The 18,450-nt window shown below is 37.5% G+C and overlaps 1 protein-coding gene across 1 annotated transcript in view; it reads right to left on the bottom strand.

The window, feature by feature from the left end:
- The window catches only part of ccdc146 (coiled-coil domain containing 146), a 66,905-nt gene that overhangs the window by 30,214 nt on the left and 18,241 nt on the right, over positions 1-18,450 (bottom strand). The window contains exons 2-10 of the mRNA XM_084710706.1: positions 16,370-16,452; positions 14,729-14,944; positions 8,449-8,506; positions 4,414-4,496; positions 4,095-4,188; positions 3,903-3,976; positions 2,276-2,503; positions 1,583-1,672; positions 635-731 (exon numbers count right to left, since the gene is read on the bottom strand). Of these exons, the coding sequence (XP_084566832.1) occupies positions 635-731; positions 1,583-1,672; positions 2,276-2,503; positions 3,903-3,976; positions 4,095-4,188; positions 4,414-4,496; positions 8,449-8,506; positions 14,729-14,944; positions 16,370-16,452 (1,023 nt within the window). The remainder of the gene's footprint in view (positions 1-634; positions 732-1,582; positions 1,673-2,275; positions 2,504-3,902; positions 3,977-4,094; positions 4,189-4,413; positions 4,497-8,448; positions 8,507-14,728; positions 14,945-16,369; positions 16,453-18,450) is intronic.

Genomic DNA, 18,450 nt, shown 5'->3' with positions numbered 1-18,450 from the left:
CCATCAAATTGAGTCCAGTGACATTTTGGTCTCTGTCTGTTGATAATGGTGCCTGGAAATCAAAATAAACTGAGAGGTTCCAGACTAATATCCATTCAATCACATCCTAACTGAGATAAATGTGATGTAATTTTGTGGTAAACCCACAGACTGATGGGTCCGCATCAAATTCATTATGAGTGATTGTCCATGTGAGAGTCGTTAATGCTCGGCAGATTAGTGGAAATGAATGAATCCCATTGTACTGTAACCGTTTTTGTTTGCAATATTTTCTCAATGTGTGAATTCCTTGGTGTGTCATAGTGATTTCCTCTCATACTGTTATGTGCTTGGGAGATGTGCTGACACATTTCCCATGACTCCCTCTCATCTTTCTCTTTAAAAACTGTCATGTTGAGCAAAATTACAGGAAGCTCAAGAATAAAGAAAGCTTCTGGTGTAAGGCAGAATAATGATTTTATTTGCTGATTACTGTCACGATGACATTTACACTCAAAATGCTCCCACATCTGTGTTTAAGCCTGTGAAATGTTCCTAACCATTTGCTGATACTGGTAAAAACAGAGAAGTTTGTGTCTTAACTTTGTGAGGTTTACTTGTAAAATCTCATTAAAAGTAACAATCTACAAGTCACCTGTGCCTGTAACTCATTGTAGATAGACAGCGTGTGTTGTAGCTGCTCAGTGGCAGTGGTCAACACGTGCTCCATCCTCCTGAGAGCTTGCATCTGCCTGAAGAGAGACAAAAGGACCTTTTAAACATTTATCATAATCAATATCATCACCAGGCTGCACCTCCTACACAAAATGAGGAAACTCAGCATAAGGCTCATTACATAAGGGTCCCTGTCAAATAGGCAGGTTTTCAGCAGTGGAAGGCAGCTGAAAAAAAATGCTCTGAACTTATCTTGTTAAACTTTACATTGTGCATCCACCACATAAGATGTTTTTTGGCTCTTTTTTTGCCTCATTGGCTTTGACAAATTAGTACAGCAACAAGCTGTAAAACTAAAACCACAAGCTCTTTGATTGAATGTTTCTAAAGAACACATATTTAATGTATAAAGTTTTGTTATTTCAGTTTCGGAGCATGACTTTGAAAACGTCAGAGTTTCATGAAATATCACAACAAAAACAGGACGCAGATAACAGGGGGTGTTGTGGTAATGAAGGAAGTCAAGAAAATGAAATAAATATATTTAAGTGATTTTTTTTCCCAGCATTTCATGTAACTCTGTACAGGGGTGTTTATAATTCATTTTCATAAGTATAAATAATTTGTTTTTGAGTTGTTTTTGGTGGTTTTGGATAGTTGGATTAATGAGATTTTTCAAGGACTCTTTCTGTGAAATGTGAACAAAATTGTGATAAATTGTCAATATGTTTTGAGACTAATAGTCCTGACCTTGTTTTTTTTCCTCTCAAAAGAAAATGATGTTATTAACGCCTTTTTACCTTTTTCATGTTTGAAATCTTTGAGACTATGATTTTATGAGAATAACCAAAAAGTGCAAAAGCCCCTCCACAAAGTGTGTATTAACACTTAGGGATGATCTATATGTGCGACTAAAATCAGTCTCTACCTGTTTGTCTCCTTCAGCTGCACAGACTGACTCTCACACAGGTGCTTTCTGTCAGACATGACGTTCTGCAACTTCATTTCCAAGATTCCCCTTGTGATAAAAAAAAAAAAAAAAAACACACACTGACATGCATGAAAACACACAGCGAAGGCCTCTCTTCTAACTCTAACACACAAACTCAAGCATAGTCTGGGCATTTCACCTGAAAGTGCAGGTAAAACTTTATACAAATTGCAACATAAACTCAATGTTTTTTGTTGGTAATATGTTCAGAACACTGCTTAGTTTTAAATCTGGATGCAGTTTCTTTCCTTTTGTACATGCGCTGTGCTCTATCCAACTGCACCTCTCATGTAAAACACAGTTCCTGGTTCTTTACGTACAGCACTGAACCCTTTGTGAAGACATCAGACATGAAGACATGCCTAAATAAATTTTTTAACAAGGGCGGCAAAGAGAAATTGTCATGTCATGACCGATTTGAACATTTTTATACTTTCCCCACTCAGACTTTTGATATGTTATAGATGACATATTTCTGAGATTAGAACAATTGAAAGAGGTTCTGTTGCAACTTGTCTGAGGTCAGGTAGTAATGCTGCATTTCTATCCTAATATATTTATCTAATTAAATCATTTTTTTATTTCAATGCCCTCACCACAGTGTGGATTTTTCACTGTATAAGTTTGTACCTGTTCCCTGTGAGTTCAGCCTCCTCCTCCCTGTTGACCTCCTGTTCTTTCAGCAGCTGTCTGCACTGCCTCTGACTGGCCTCTGCTTGAGCCCAGAGACCCTGCAACTCCTCAGTCAGCTCCTTCTTCTTCGACCAGAGGGAGCGGTTATGCCGCTCCACCTCCCTCACTTGCTGCTCCATTTCTGAAATCTCCGCATTTAGCACTTCTGTCTTCTTCACTGCGGCTCTAATGCGTTTAAAGTGATGAAATGTAAATCATACAAAAGAACAACGGTAAGTCTCAGTCCAAGAGAAGAGTATCAGTTTATTACTCCTCACTTGCACTGTGAGAATGCATATCTTATGAAATAACAGCATGCGTATCCATATTTTACATACACCCCCCCAGTACGCTTCAGCTTTGTGAATTTCATATTACAAGTCATAGCTCACATGGCTCATACAGACAGCTCCACTGCATCACTTGAGAGCCAAATATTAATTTGAAATAAACATAAAAGAGACTGCAGTAAGGAAGAAAGTGGAACCATTCTCGAGTGATGGAATGGCTTTGACTGCAGCTGCAGCTGCATTTTTTTTCATTAAAAAAAAAAAAAATAAAAAAAAAAATAGGATTGACATTTTTAAAATCTTAAGAATTTACTTGTTTATACAATTCTTATTTAGACCAAAAAATGCCTTTCCATAGTTAACTGTGCATCGAAATGAGTGAATCTGGATAGATATGTTACGGAGAGGAAATCAAACACCAGGTATAGAACTGGAAACTGATACATCTGGCAGGAAAATTACAGAAGAAACCGTTTTATATTTTGCTGACTTGTGTACTTACATTATTCCAAATGTTTACAACAATGTTCAGATGCAGACAAATCCATAATTTGTTCAAAGTAATGGTGTGTTTCCTGCTAGCTAGTTGCTATAACTTCCCGGAAAACACAGGATACATTGGCTACATCTGAGAGTGAGGAAGAAAGTTGGTGAATGTGACTTACTTAATTAATAAAACATAATACAACTAATAAAAATTACCTCATCCATGAACATGATTTCTGCCTGAGCCATGTCAGATGGATTTTCATTAGCATGCTGGCATTCACATGCACGCACACACTGTCACACCCATAAATGATGTCTTTCAAGTCAGGTTGGCATGTTGGTGTTTTAGGAGACTTGGGTAACATCAGACGAGCAGCATGAAGGCATTTTATGTTGTTTTTTTCAGTTGCATGAGGGTGAGTAGATAATGACTGAATTTTGATTTTTGGGTGAACTATCCCTTTAAGGTCTAAACTTCCGATTATTGGACTTTCATAAGACTATTTAAGACCCTGCAGGCATCCTGTATGAAAACCGCAGTATGATAACTGAGTTCATCCGGTTAAATCCATCTTTTTCGTGTGTAGGAAATCAAGATGAAGGGATGGAAGGATGGAGACAGATTACAGAAGAATTTGAGCCAACTGACATAAGGATTGTATGAATCATGGAGGAACTTTTTCAGCAGATGCATTTCTGCTGTTTCTGAAGCACCTGAACTGGCTCATTTGTATTCCTGCTGTCTGAAACATTAACTTCCCTGCTCTTCCACCAATAAAGAATATCAAAGGGTTAAATGTACTTACTCCTTCTTAGAGCGTTTCCTCTCAATCTCCTTTAAAATCTGGTCAGGTATGCTGATGAGGCGGGCTTTCTCAGCCTTGATACAACACACAAAAGACACACACACAAATGTAGGAAGGCAGATGCTTTGTTATTCTATTGATGGTATGCTGTAAGCTATACCCACTGACACACACATGCCGTCACGCACAGACCTCTTTGAGCTCTATGATCGCCTTCTTGTCTTCCAGCTCTTTCTGTTCTTTCAATATCAGCGTTTCATGGGTTTCCACATCTTCCGTCAGGCTTCTGTGCGGGGGGAGTGAGGGCAATACACACAAAAAGTCTGCTTATTATCTGAAAAAATTTGATTAACAGAACCTTAAATATTCATCTGCACTGCCTCTTATTTAAACGGACAATAGGAGCATACTGAATGGAACGGAAAAGATATAAAGAAGCACAAAAACACAAATTACATGCATAAATCTGCAGGGTAATGTGAGAAAATGGAGTGTATGCTTGATAAAATACCTGACTTCCAGTTGTCTCTGGGCAACCTCTCTCCTCAGATCCTCATATTTGTCCTGCAGGGCCTTTGTTCTGCTCTCCAGCTCCTGCAGGAGCCACCAGACGTATGAGCATTAGATCACATGTCAAGAATCTCAGGTCTATGATGAGAATTTAATTGAGCTCAGGCTGCACAGGCAAAATGCTACCGTTTGATCTCAACACTCAAGAGCCACTTCCAACAGCCTTTGTTTTGTTTCATGTGCTGTTTTGTTTTTTTGGGACACATTTTGTCCCAGAAAGCCAATTTTTTATGTTGCCGTATTCTTCAGTGCTATAACTTGCTCTAGTTTGATGCCCAAAATATAATTCTCATCATTTTCTGTTAACTGTTGATAATGTTGGAGTACATCTGACAAGAATGATTATTAACATAAACAACTGCAACTGAATCAGCGGTCATTTCAACATTGTAAAAACAAACTAACAAATAACTATTTGTTTTAACTTGAAGTTGGTGTCCAGGCTGTCATAACATTTAAGTTTATAAATTATAAATAAACCTGATATAATTCAGTTGTACTTGAGAAATCATCATCAAAGTTTTTTCAGCTTGAAGGGTCAATTCTTCATTTCACACAAAACAAAAATGTTGGTAGGTCTGATAAAAGCGTCGTAGCCCCCCGTGAGTTCCACCAATCACAGAAGTTCTGTCATCGCTGTTGTCATTTATCAATTCTCTGTGTACTTTTATATTTTTAAATTTTGTACTTGCTCTTTTGACTGAGGTTGACCTTCATAAAAATTTTACTTCTTTGTAGAATACCCCCTGGGTGTAATTCTGCAGTGAAATTAGGCTTTTTTGGCTACAACCATCACAAAAAATCGTGGGAATTCTTGGAGGGACTGACTCCAAGTCAAAAGACATTTAATTAACAAGAACTCATGTTCATAAGTTCTGAAAAATAAATACCAGAAATTTTAACTTTAATTAACTTGAATAAATAAAACATATATATTCACATCAAGTTAATGAGAAAAGATTAGTTGATTCCACTAAATTCCTGTGTGATTTTTTTTTCCAGTGAACTTAATAGATGCTGTGCTCTTTAAAGCTGGTTTGTGGTTTCCTTCCAGTATCCATGTACTGTACGTACAGCAAAGACAATTAGAAATGTACAATATGTGTGGACTCTGCCATAAAACACATAGCTTATTAATCATATTTGACAAGTGTGTATGTGTGTTTGTGTGAGACAGAGGAAAGAATGCAAATTCCCCTGGGCTCCTTTGAGTGTTTCATTAGAGTTAATATCACACTTTATGCTGTAGGTCCAATGGGAAAAGGGCTCATAAAAGGCCCTTTTACACATACACTCCGTTACAACAGAATAAATTGCCCGAACTATTCTGGTAAAGGCAGCAGTTTCTGTTATTCTAATATCAAACAGAAGAAGGGATTGCTTGTATGAATATTATTCGACCACACACTTCTGATGTGGTACATTTTCAGAATTGTTCATGAGTCTGAGTGCTGTGTGTGCCCACAGTATTGAAATGCTTCTGTGCACACAATGCTGCCTCTCTGTCAAAATGCTGTTTGGCTATAATGTCAGCTTAGTGTTGGTACTGAAATCATGTTAACATTCTACAGGGCTGCATCATCAGCTATAGCATAGTATGGTATCATGGTCCAGCGCCATCGCAGTCCAGTTAAAAGCAAGAATAGACAACGTGGTAAAAACACCAATGAAAGTGTGGGTCAGTGTCAGTCAAGCAAACCGTTCTCTGAATTGTGAATACAAACTAGTTTGTCAGAAAAGCAATAGTAAAGCAAAATATTTAAGATCTGATAACTCAGTATCTGACATTGTGGCCACTGATTGTCTCAATTTATTCAGGTTTACAGTGTAGGTAGTGTTTCTATCTATCTTGCAGGGCTTGTGCAACATTTTACATATCTTTTTGATGGTATTTTACACGTTTCATATTAAAATTAATTATGAAATTAATCAGTTTTGGCCAGAGTTAAACAGGCTACTGTTGCAACCCAAATGTTAGTTACTTCACTTTTTCTTCAGTGTTCACATTTCGCTCCTCCTTTAGCCAACATTTAATCAACACAGGCACACTTTAAGCAAACTATTCATGCTAAATCAATTGTCCCTGCTGCCCCCGGTCCCACAGATGCAGATTGAGCTTCAGGCTCAGCAGCCCTGTCTCCTCGTCCCCCCCATCCCCCAACTGAACCTGCCCAACTCCCAGCTGAAGAAGGTAAGCAGCACCGCATTGAATGACATGTCAGTTTGCATATTGCAGGGGGTCTGTGGCAATTTCTTGTTTTATTATTATAAAAAAAGAAAAGTATTAAATCGTTTTCAGTGACAAGAATTCAAACAGTTTCATTACTTTTCCATATAATACAAAAAAAAATAAACAGCCTATAATCTGTATGGATGCTGAACAGTTTGACACATTGAGTGACTGAGTCAGAGTGACAGACAATTTTAAAATAATACTGTAATACTACTTTGATGCAGACGAAATTTGATAATTTATCTAGTGGTGATGATACACAACTGAAGGTAATTTGGGTCAATATGCTGCAAGATTTTTTTTTCTTCTGTGGTGCATGCAGTTGAAATTAAGTCGACAAAATAGTAGTAACTGAAATTTTTGTTATGATGACATTGAAACAGTATTATATTATAGGATATTGTATCATATATGTTTTGTACTGTGATGTTGTACTGTCCTGATGACGGCTGCAGCTATAAGCAGCTCATTGTCCAAGCCAAATTGCCCCTCAGGGACAACAATGTACATCTTATCTTATATTATCTTATCTTATTAGAGCAGCCAACCTGCACGTGTCACAAGCATCTTTAGGATGAATTAGTTAAGTTGTGGGCATTAGTTGTAATTCAGCTTCATTACTTCAAATCATTTTTGTCCCTATTTGTGTGATTTATTCAATGTCACCCATAAGCCACCTTTACTCATGGACACTGTAGTTCTAGCATTTATACACTATGGAAATGATACCAGGCAGAGGCATGAGAGCAGAACTGTAGTACATCTGGAATGTTTTGTTATTATAATCAGTAATTAAATGGTAGTTGAATAATTGAACCCCAAAAGTATCCAAGATCCAAAACTTAATTAATGCAGCTGAATTTATTAAACAAGTTCTACAAAGCCCAAACTTCTTTTGCCATTAGCGGCACAGGCAACAGAATTTTGATGAAGTTTGATGATTGGAGGATTGTGAATTGAGAGTGCAATGCTCCTTGGGACTACCCTAGGGGTCTTATGTTTATACGCTTGTATATCTGATCAGATTTTCTTCAAAACAATTGAGATTTTTAGTGCTTCTGTAGATTTTCATGCCCACCCAAGAGTTTGAAATGCTCAAATTGCACTACATTGTAACTACTTCTGATGGATTAAATCATAAAAATAATACACTATTAATATGCCCTACAGCATGATATAATGCACACTGATACTGAGGTTATAGTATGATATGCAAATCAATTAATGTTTTATTTTCATTGTAAATTTGTTCCTTTCATACATAATGCAGAGAATCATGGATATTATAATAGAGTGAACTGAATTATTTGAGTTGGAGTGGAAGAAGAGACACATACAGGAAACAAGTATTGGAAACTATCCAAAGATGTGATTCATATCATATTTGTTTTCGCTTTTAAATAAGGTATTTTACTCGTTCTGAAATGTGTCTGTGAAAAATGTTTGCTCCAGCAGTGGCCTTTATGGATGATTACCAGCCATTACTGACTTTCTTCGCCTGTTTAAACAAAACAAGGATTATAACTCATTTTAAACCTGAATGTGAGTCTGTAATATGAAATGTTTTAGCTTCACATTGCTTCAAATCACCCTGAAAAAAGCCAGTGGCAAGTCTTTATATTGAGGGATTAAGCCTGGATGGAGGCTTAAAGTAAAACTCATATTTATCCCTCTCTGAAGACCGCTGTTGCCGTAGTAATCCCCGTCTGAAACTACACCTGGATGGTGCAATGATGAACTTACAGCAGGTTTTGGCTGTCTCTCATTCTCTTTCTCCAGATATCGCTTCTCCTCCCAGAGACTGCATGGGGGTGAGGTGAAGTGAGGAGAACAAGGAGGACATTTGAAAAAGAAACCAAAATGAATGTGTTATTAACAAAAGTGTTTCAGTTCTTGCTTCAACAGAAAGAGGAATGTAATGAGAGGAACAAACATTTACATGTTTAAAATAAACTGATGGGTACTTCCCAGTTAACCAAAACTTATGCTAAACTATTCCACAACTGTGTTGCCACGGTAACAGGTAACATTTGCTTGAATGGCAGAATCAAAGTGTCTAAGAATTATAAATTTGTAAGTGTAATGAATAGTATTTTAATTTGAACAGTGTGAAATTATGTGAAATTTTGTCTTCATTAGCATATGAAATAGAGAAATAGAGTTATGGCCTACAATATGTTTTGTAAGTCACAGTGACCTTGACCTTTGACCCCCAAAAATCAAATCAGTTAATCCTTGAGTTCAAGTGGACATTTATGCCAGAGGCAATGAATTTCCCTCCAGGCATTGCTGATGTATGCCCCACAAGAATGGGATGGACGTGAGGTCACATTGTCCTTGAACTTTGACCTTTAACCACCAAAATCTTATCAGCTCAGCCTTGAGTCCACATGGACAATTGTACCAAGTTGAAATTCAGGATGCACATTAACGAGAATGGGACAGTTTTCATAATCGATAAATCATGAAAACAATCAGCAGATTAATTGCTTACAGGCCGTCCACATCTGGATGGTGAAGTTCACAACTATGAAGTTGCAGTCCAGACATCCAATTGAGTTACAATGATTTTTAAAATAGTTCTACTTACACTTCTTGGTGTGGACAGACCTTTAGTCTATTAAATGTCAGAAAAATGTGAAAAAAGCTCAGCAATTTCTCAGAGCCCCCACAGCTTCAAATTACTTCTTTTGTCCAGTCAACAGTTTAAAAAAAACCCAAACTCTTCATTTACTATCATGAATGCCAAAGAAAGGCAACAAATCCTCACAGTTTAGAAGCTGGGACCAGCAAATGTTTAACATTTTTACTTGAAAAATGACAGGATTGATTGTCAAAATAGGTGGCAATTAATTTTCTTTCAACCGACTAATCAATTAATCGATTAATCATTGCAGCTCAAGAGAAAAATATTACTCATGACAATTTAAATGAATAAATCTAAAAACTTTACATAGGCCACCTGACAGACTGCCATGGACTCCCTTGGGGTCCCCAGACCCCACTTTGAGAATCACTGCTATAAACACACATAATGCATAAAAGAACTACATACATACATGAATTCTCACATATAAAACACAAAGAATCAGTACAGTAAAGTACTCAACACAGTATAAGTGTGCATGTGAAAACAGTTTCTATGAATTTTTCATGTCCCTGCAGCAGGCGTTTTTTCAGTAATTGATTAAAGTTTGTATGAAATAATTTCAAGTCAGCTCTGTCATTGTGAAAAACCTTACGGTGGGGCAGAGTGTACAGCTACACGTTTCACAAAGTAAATGATATTAATCTTCCTGACAAGTTGATATATTGGATATTAACTGATATACAGAGAAAACTGCATGAATGCTAAAATATGTGACTGGAAAAAGTGCTGAATTCCTGTGTATGTGTTTGGCTACAGATAAAAGGATGCAAAGATTTTAAAAGGCATATTTGCATGGTGAGCATCTGCTTGTCATATGCAGACCGCTGGCCAGTTGGACAAGAGAGGAGAGGGGAGAAAAAAGAACAGCAGAGAAGTCAGGAAGAGGGGATGAAATAAGACCAGAGGGGGACCAAAGAAAGGGCAGAAAGGAGAAGGAGAGACAGAGATAATGAGAGGACAAGAGAGCTCACTACCAAAAGCTGTCACAAATAATATGCATACTCAGTGTCTAATATTGTCTATTACCGCATCCTCTGAGAATGCCCTGTAAGTGGTTTTCATTTAATATTTCAATTACCGCTGTGCCTCCAAGTCTCTGCCTCAGTGTGTGCACTCTGCACTAAAAATCACTGTATCCTACAGATCATATCTTTGCAATACGATGGTGAGTTTACGTGCTGTGAGTGGTATTAAATATGATGAGGCAATCCAGGGTCAAATGCAATGCAGAGCAAATGAGAGAGATCAGCTTTGAAGAGTATTAGGCTCTTGTGTAAATAAGGAGTATTAGGAATCTTCTTTCATCTGTCTACATCTGTGAGATGATTACCAGTCAAAAACATTCTTCTTCTACCAAAAATTATTACCATTTAGATTTTCCTCCTATCTGGTCTTCTACAGCTCCTCTTAAATCCCATTCATATACATTAATTTTTCACCTAGAAAATTAATTAAGGCTTTAAACAAGTCCCAGTTAGTTCAGCTTTTTCCTAACTTTTACAGTTTTGCCAGTAATCAGTGTACAAGTTCCATGTGCTCTTCAGACCCTGTTAATCAGATGTAGGACCAAGTCATCGTTTTCCAAGTCAAAAATATGTCTCAAGTCTTGGCACTCATGTTCCAAGTCAAGACAGGCGATTCCTGAGTCAAGTCCCAAGGCAAACAAATACAATGCCATTTTAACAGCAGAGCCTCAACTTGAAATTCATATAAAAAAACAGGTCTTTTTATGCAAACGAAATTATATTTTGTGTAATTTTTCCAACTGGAGCTCGGTAAAGTAACATTAGTACTTCATCATTTTTTCCTGCAACTTGAATGGATGCTGTTGAATTTGTTCAACCAAAGTGGATCTGTGGAATTAAGTGGTGACTTGCTGAGAATGAATAGCGTTAATGTTAGCTGATTCAGGAGATGAATCATAATAACATGCTATTTAAATTTTAGGCCTGGTGTAATGTACCAAGTATTTTCGAGTCAAAAGGCTCAAGTCTGTGAAGTCACGAGACATTAGTGTTAAAGGCCAAGTCGAGTTGCAAGTGTTTTTTGATTTTATCAAGTCTAAAGTAATTAAATTTGTGACTTGAGTCTGACTTGAGTCCAAGTTATACATTTTATTGCTTACTTTTTAACTGGCGGTTGATATGTCGAGGATGAAAGTAGCTGAACTGACGCAAGTAATGTTTGCTCTTCAAATGACCTGAACCTTAAGCAGCGATGGTGATTGAAATGTCAGTTGGAGTATCTGAACGAACACCACCTGTGCTGAGGTCATTCCCCTGGCTTCCAGTAAATTTTATAGTTGATTTAAAATTTGAATGCTTGTTTTAAGGCCCTACATGGCAACCTAATATCTCTCTGAAATACCTGTGAGCTATGAACCAGCTAGACCCCTCGGGTCATCTGGAGCAGGCAGTCTGGTTATTCCCCCAGGTCTCTAAAAACTGGTAAAACTGCCTTTAGCTTTTATGCTCAAAGATACTAGAACATCCACACCTTATGTTAGGTGTGCTCCAGCGCTATCATATTTTAAAACTAAACTTAAAACGTTCCTTTTTAGCTGTTCATTTCAGGTCTATTATTTTATTTTATTTTCACTGCCCACTTCTTTTATTGTTTTAACTGGTGGGTCTTATTCCTTTTTATTGGTCAGCTGTTGGTCTTAAATTTCCACTTTTTAATAGTTTTAATTCATTTGTTTTAATGACCTTCATTAGTCAGATTTGTATTTTTATTCCTACTGTGGAATGTTTTTTCAACTCACATGTATAATCTATATATTTGTTTTAATTGTGTTTACTTATGTCTAATGTTTTATCGTAGCACTATCTACAGACTTTGTGGCTGCTCATCCTCTGTGCAGCACATTGTGTTCCCACCTGGAATGAAATATGCTATATAAATAAAGTTTTGCTTGCTTGCTTGAGAGTTTAAGTGTTTTATCTCGTAACTTTGAACTGACAATATAACTGCTTTAACTGGCATTTCAACCGCTTTTAGCCTCTACATATCAAATTTAACTTTTCCACTGAGCACTTGAAATATCACTTTGAGTATCTGAGCTGTCAGTACTCATCGTCAGCTGACACCTTAACTATTTACACTGCACACACACTGAAACTATCGCTGGTGCTTCAGCTTCAACTGATATTTCAATGACTTTTTCTTTACTTAAATACAATTCCTTTGTGCATCCATCAGTGCATATCATGCATGACAGATGCAACAAGTAGAAAACAGACGAGAGAGGGAGACGTGACCGTGAGGAAAAGGTGAGGGTCAGTTAGCCTTGTCCAGAAACAGCTGGTAGAAATGTCCTTCATGTCACGTCAATGTACATGTCAGAGCCTGCACTCTTTCACTTTTACTTGAGTAAAAAGGTTGAGTCAGTATTTCTAATTTTACCAGAGTCTTTTCTTTAATGCATGTATTTCTACTTGGGTAAAGAATGTGTGTACTTTTGCTCTTGAGTTGAATTGTCAACAATCATAAAACATATGCAGCCTCTAACAAGGGTCACAAGTAGACATTAATTTTCTTTCAAGGGTCATAAAGCCAAAATGTTTGGGAATCACTGCTGTATGTTATCATGTTGCTTAGCAATGTTCCAGTAACCTCCCTTCGGCCCTTGAAAAGCAGAGTTTGTGTACAGAGGCCAGGAAGATACTAAAATGAATACGTGGTTTTCCATTTCTGTGGGTGTGTTTGACCTTTTGGAAACACTGATAGCGGTGTTGAGTGAGTTTGGGGGAAGGAAAAGAGACCTGCAGCAGAAAAGAGGAAAATTGGTTGCGATGAGAAAAGAGACTCATGGGAGTGAAAGGAAAGGATTAGAGCAGAGGAACAGAAACGAAAAGAGGACTGACAAAAAAAAAAAAAGAAAAAAAAGGACAGTGTGGTGGAGAGCTCAGACAAGTAAACAAGTAACATTCAGAGCAAAAATGAATTTTGAACTTTATCTTCAGGGAGACATTATAGATTACCAGTGGCAAATAGATATATATGTACAAGAAATCCTTTGTTCCAAGTGCTGTCAAGGTATCAAATGAAATTAGGTCCGGCAGAGTATATAATCCAAAATATAATGTCTTATATGTTGCATTTTTATATCTACATGCTGGCAACAGCTGTGGCCGGAAGTATTATGTTTTCGGGTCCATCCGTTCATCCCATTCTTGTGAATATGATACCTCAAGAACGCCTTGAAAGAATTTCTATATCCAAAAGGTCGAAGGACAACTTCACTGTGACATCACAAGGTTCAGCTCTTTGCCAGTCCTCTGTGCTCCTCTGTTAAAAATAGTCTCTACATGTAGACAGCCAAGTTTCTCACCGGAAATAATTCACTGGAGTCATGCACATCAATATAGTGATAACTTTAATTTTGATGGAATTTAATAAAAGGTATTGAGTATAATTGTTGGCATCTTCACTTAATGCTGTATATTATACTGACTGGTTGGCAGAGGCATATGACCGCAAGTCAGTAATTCTAGTTATGGCATGTTTTATGGTGAAACCAAAGGCAAATTTCTACATTCTGGAAATTAAGTTTCGGTATTTGTACCCATATTCGTAAACAAAAATCCACCTATAACTGGTATTTGTATCATTACATCAAGTTTCCACCTTGACATTGAGATAATGTGGCTACTGAAACAGAAACAGTGTGTTATACAATGACAATAAAACTCACCCCTTACAGTAACAGAATGTTTTTCTTCTTATTATGAACAGTTTCAGTGGTACATAAAACAAAAAGCTGTCACCAGGCAACACACACACACACACGCACGCACGCACACACACACAGAGCACCAATACTATTTGTGTTTGTTTGTGTCTAATACTCTTTCACCTTCACCTCCCTCTAAAGTCAATGGAAACTTGCAAAGATAGTGCCTCTTCTAGCTCACCTCAGTGTTTGGTCCCCAGCTACCTAACTGCGGCTGTGTGTGTGTGTGTGTGTGTGTGTGTGTGTGTGTGTGTGTGTGTGTGTGTGTGTGTGTGTGTGTGTGTGTGTGTGTGTGTGTGTGTGTGTGTCTATGCATGTGTGTACTCTCCTACTGTACACAACTTCTCTCTACACCACTCCAATTTCACTTCTGCATTTTGTCCTTACTTTCCTTCGTCTCTTGGGTTCCTGTCAGTGGTGTGAAGTTCATCTCTGTGTGTGTGTGTGTGTGTGTGTGTGTGTGTGTGTGTGTGTGTGTGTGTGTTCATTTATAAGACAGACAAAGTTGCAGCCGAATTTACAAGAACTTTGTACCAGACGTATTTTCTTGAAGCAAATGTCTTCATCGTTCAGCTCAGTTGACATCTGATGTATATATGAGTGACTGCAGTAATAATGCGTGTATGTATACAGCTCACCATTTCAGCTTGTGTTGTGTCTTATACTCTCTGTCCTCAGCAGCTTTCAGTTCATTGTATGCCTGGAGGAGTTGCTGCCTCAGTTCATTGACCTCACTTTCAGGCTCCTCAGAGGTGCTCTGCTCCTCCGTTCTCTCCACCTCGGCCTGCAGCCTCTCCAGCTGAGCACGGCACCTCTTTGCCTCTTCCAACAGTCGGATCTCAGAATCCTGGGTACTATAGGATGAAACAACGATTTAAGTATGTTGCAGTACAAGTAGAATATTTAATAGCAGCTGGGTAAATTTACACAGGTAAAATGCTATTCCAACTCCACAACGTTTTTCTCCTCAATTTTATTTTATATAAGAACTGCTACAGACTGCTGCACTGTTTTTGTTTTGCAATTGTATATACATAATTCAAACACTTTTTTGCCAAAGACAACTGACCCCAACTGTCCCTTTTTGCTCTTTATCCTCCAATAAACAGTTGAGCAAGCTTGGTACCTCGTACAACTTCCTCCTTTACTGTTCCCTGTGCTCAGGTATGCTTTGTGTTATGCTTATCTATGTTGAAAAGAAAACCAGAAAAAGGGAAGCGGGAGTACCTGCAAAAGTGATATACTATGTTAATATCTAAAGATAGCTAATGTTAGCAAAACACCAGCTAATCTACATCAATCATTAGCATAATTGTACACAAAAAACAAGTGCTTGTTTGTTAATATATTGTTTGATATATATTGTATTGTGTACTCACTTAGGACATGGACTTAATTTATTGTGGCACAACCACACTATAGTTTTTAGTGTTGTTGCATCCTTAATCATAGGTCTAAGTTGAATAAGATAAGTAGATTTCCACTCATTTTTATTTGGCCCTTAAAAATCTAAATATTAACTTGACAACATGGCAGTTCCCTTTGGAAATGTAAAGTCAGTAACTGCAAGATAAATCCAGATAAACCTTACTTCACTACAAATAATCTAAACAGGGTTAACTCTTGTCTGAAGTGGATTTTTCACTGTAGTTAAACTGTGGTATAATATGCATATAAACATACAGCAGCTGCTGATTTTCACGACAGAGTTTTGAGAACAGAGCCAATTAAATTTTATGTCCACAGATTTCTTTCTTGTTTTCACAAGAAATTACACAAAGACCTATTCTTGCTTCAAGAGAAAGAAGAAATTGGGGTGAAGTTAATTTCACTTCCTCCATGATGTGCCCTGGTGGCATTTTTGAGACTCACAGTTCCATTAACAATCTGATAAAACTTTGATAAAGATTTAGTGTTATTTTTGATTGACAGGTGTCTCAGCCTCGAGGTGGTTGTACGTTGTTAATATTACCTCAGATATACATACTTGCTTCCACCTCTTTGCTCAAATTAGGATAAGTGAGGGAGAAGTAACTCCAATACAGGCTTCAAAAATGCCTCTTCAGAAGCCTGTGGCTGTCAGGTGCTACTTCTCTACTTTTTCAACAGTTTATAAGAGCAGCACAACTGATTTGATAAGGAGTTAAAAGTCTTTTTCAAGGACACTTCAGCTGGATGGATTCTGGCTGTCACAAGAACTGAACCTCTCTTCTGCTCTCAGCATCTTTACAGTCATAATACACCTCCAAAATATAACATGACAAGAACCATAAACATACCTCTTCAGAGTGTCATGAAGGAGCCTGTAGCTGGATTTCAGTTTGGCTACTTTGGTCTGGCTGATTTTGCCTGATGACAACAGCTGAGGAGCAAGAAAACATTAAAAAGCAGTATATTAAGATATACTTATGGTGACTAACAATGTGGAAAAGACACAGACATCCCTGAGCCCAATGGGTTGGGTGCTGGATCACAGAAATTCTGAACAGAAAAGGAAAAAGTCTCAGGAAGAGCCGATGGATCGAAACGTCATGTGCTGAATGGGAGCTATTTTAGTGTGCGGATTTTTTCCTTTTGGTGACTACCCAATTTAATTGGTCTATGGTAAATCTAAGTGTGTAACCATCATGTCCAATCTCCTATCAGCATAAGATTGGTGGCTGGGACTTACAAATTTCCTGTGTCAATCATCCACATCTGAGCAGTCCAGCTACAGCTAGACATTACAGCAGTCTGAAACTTTATTCAGCTAAATGGGCCACAAATCTTCCTGTGTGGGTTTGACAGAACAGGTTGTACTATTTCAAAGTCTTTGAAGTGACCCAGAGCTGCCTGAATAAAAGGTATGACATGAATAGAATATCACATTCTGTAGAAATCTCTTGTTGCCATTTTTTCCCATAGAGAATATTCAATAGGGCAATATTGCTGGGGACCAGATACAATTCTGACCAGTAAGCAATTTTGTAATATTGTTAAATGACAAAATTGAGTTCCAGGAATAGAAGAAGAAGAAAACTAAATCACCAGAGAGTCCAAAACTGTTTCAAATGTCATAATAGTCAGAATTCTTTTGACAAAAATTGCTTCGTTTCTGCAGTAATGTGTTTAAACTTCAGTTACTGTTGTAAGAAAAAGCACTTTTATATCTGTCTGGTCTTGCCAACAACAAAGCCCAATTCCCTGATGTCTGTAAAGAGGATTTAACCCAAGTTGGACTGAATAAACCTTTATCAGCACAGCAGATATCACAGTATCAGAACACCTTATCACAATCAGTATAAAAACAACCCCCCCCCAACTATCTGCAATCTCATAAAGAGAAGAAAAATCACTGGAAATGGCCCATATATAATGTTAAGTATAGCTTTTGAGATTACAGCTACCATTAGCTCTGAGTGATTTTTTAAAAAGTTGATTAAAAAAAAAGATACACAGCTGTGAAACCTTGGTAAAAACAAAACAGAATGCAGCAAGGAACAAGATATCAGGTCAACAGCATTGCATAAAGGGAAAATTGTCACTAAGAGTTGTTGATAAATTTCTCTCTGAGGTGAGGTAGTTCTGTGTGTGTAACAGTGATAGAAGCAGGAGACAGGTGTTGTTCCCCTCTTATCTTCAGAGCCAGGTTGGTATAGTGGGGAGTAATGAGGGATAGCCTTGTCTCTATCAAAGAGCTGCAGAACTGAGGATATCTCAGGTCGGACTGTGTAACGGCAATGAACACACACAAACACTTTTATTATACGCTGTACACACACACACACACACACACACACACGCACTGATAACTCTCCCCGACTTCAAACATTAGGGATAGCCGATTATGTTTTTAGATTCATTCCATTATATTGTTTATCCAGCTTTTGTCAAATGTGCTCGCAAGTGCCCGACCACGTTCCAAGGGCTGAAAGGACAGAGATATGAATGTTGTGAATGATGCAGATTAGGGCTCTCGTTAATATGATTTATTCTGATGTTTTTCAGTCGGTTTGCATTAGCAGTCACCCAAGGTCACATCACTACAAGCAAAAACACCTGACCAGCATTACATGATCTGCGTTTAAAACGCAGTTTTTACTTTTGATAAATTGAATTCTGTTGTTTTAAAATGTAGTATTATCTTTAAACTTACACTTGAGGGGGTTTAACTTTTAAAATGGTTGCCTTTTTGAGATGAATTGAGCAAAATAAGCAAGTACCTTTAAAGAAAGTTAAGGAACTGATTAAACAGAATAATTTTATTTTGGATGCATCTCCTCTTTCACTCCAGTTGATAATTTGGCCAACAAGTTTTTTTTTCCAAGGACAAATTAGAGCATTGCTGCTAAACCATCTTAGGCTAACTAACTTTTTTTGC

The sequence above is a fragment of the Lutjanus erythropterus genome, chromosome 22 (assembly GCF_056507025.1).
Source record: "Lutjanus erythropterus isolate fLutEry1 chromosome 22, fLutEry1.hap2, whole genome shotgun sequence".
Lineage (NCBI taxonomy): Eukaryota > Metazoa > Chordata > Actinopteri > Lutjaniformes > Lutjanidae > Lutjanus > Lutjanus erythropterus.
This window is presented reverse-complemented; position numbering and strand designations above follow the sequence as displayed.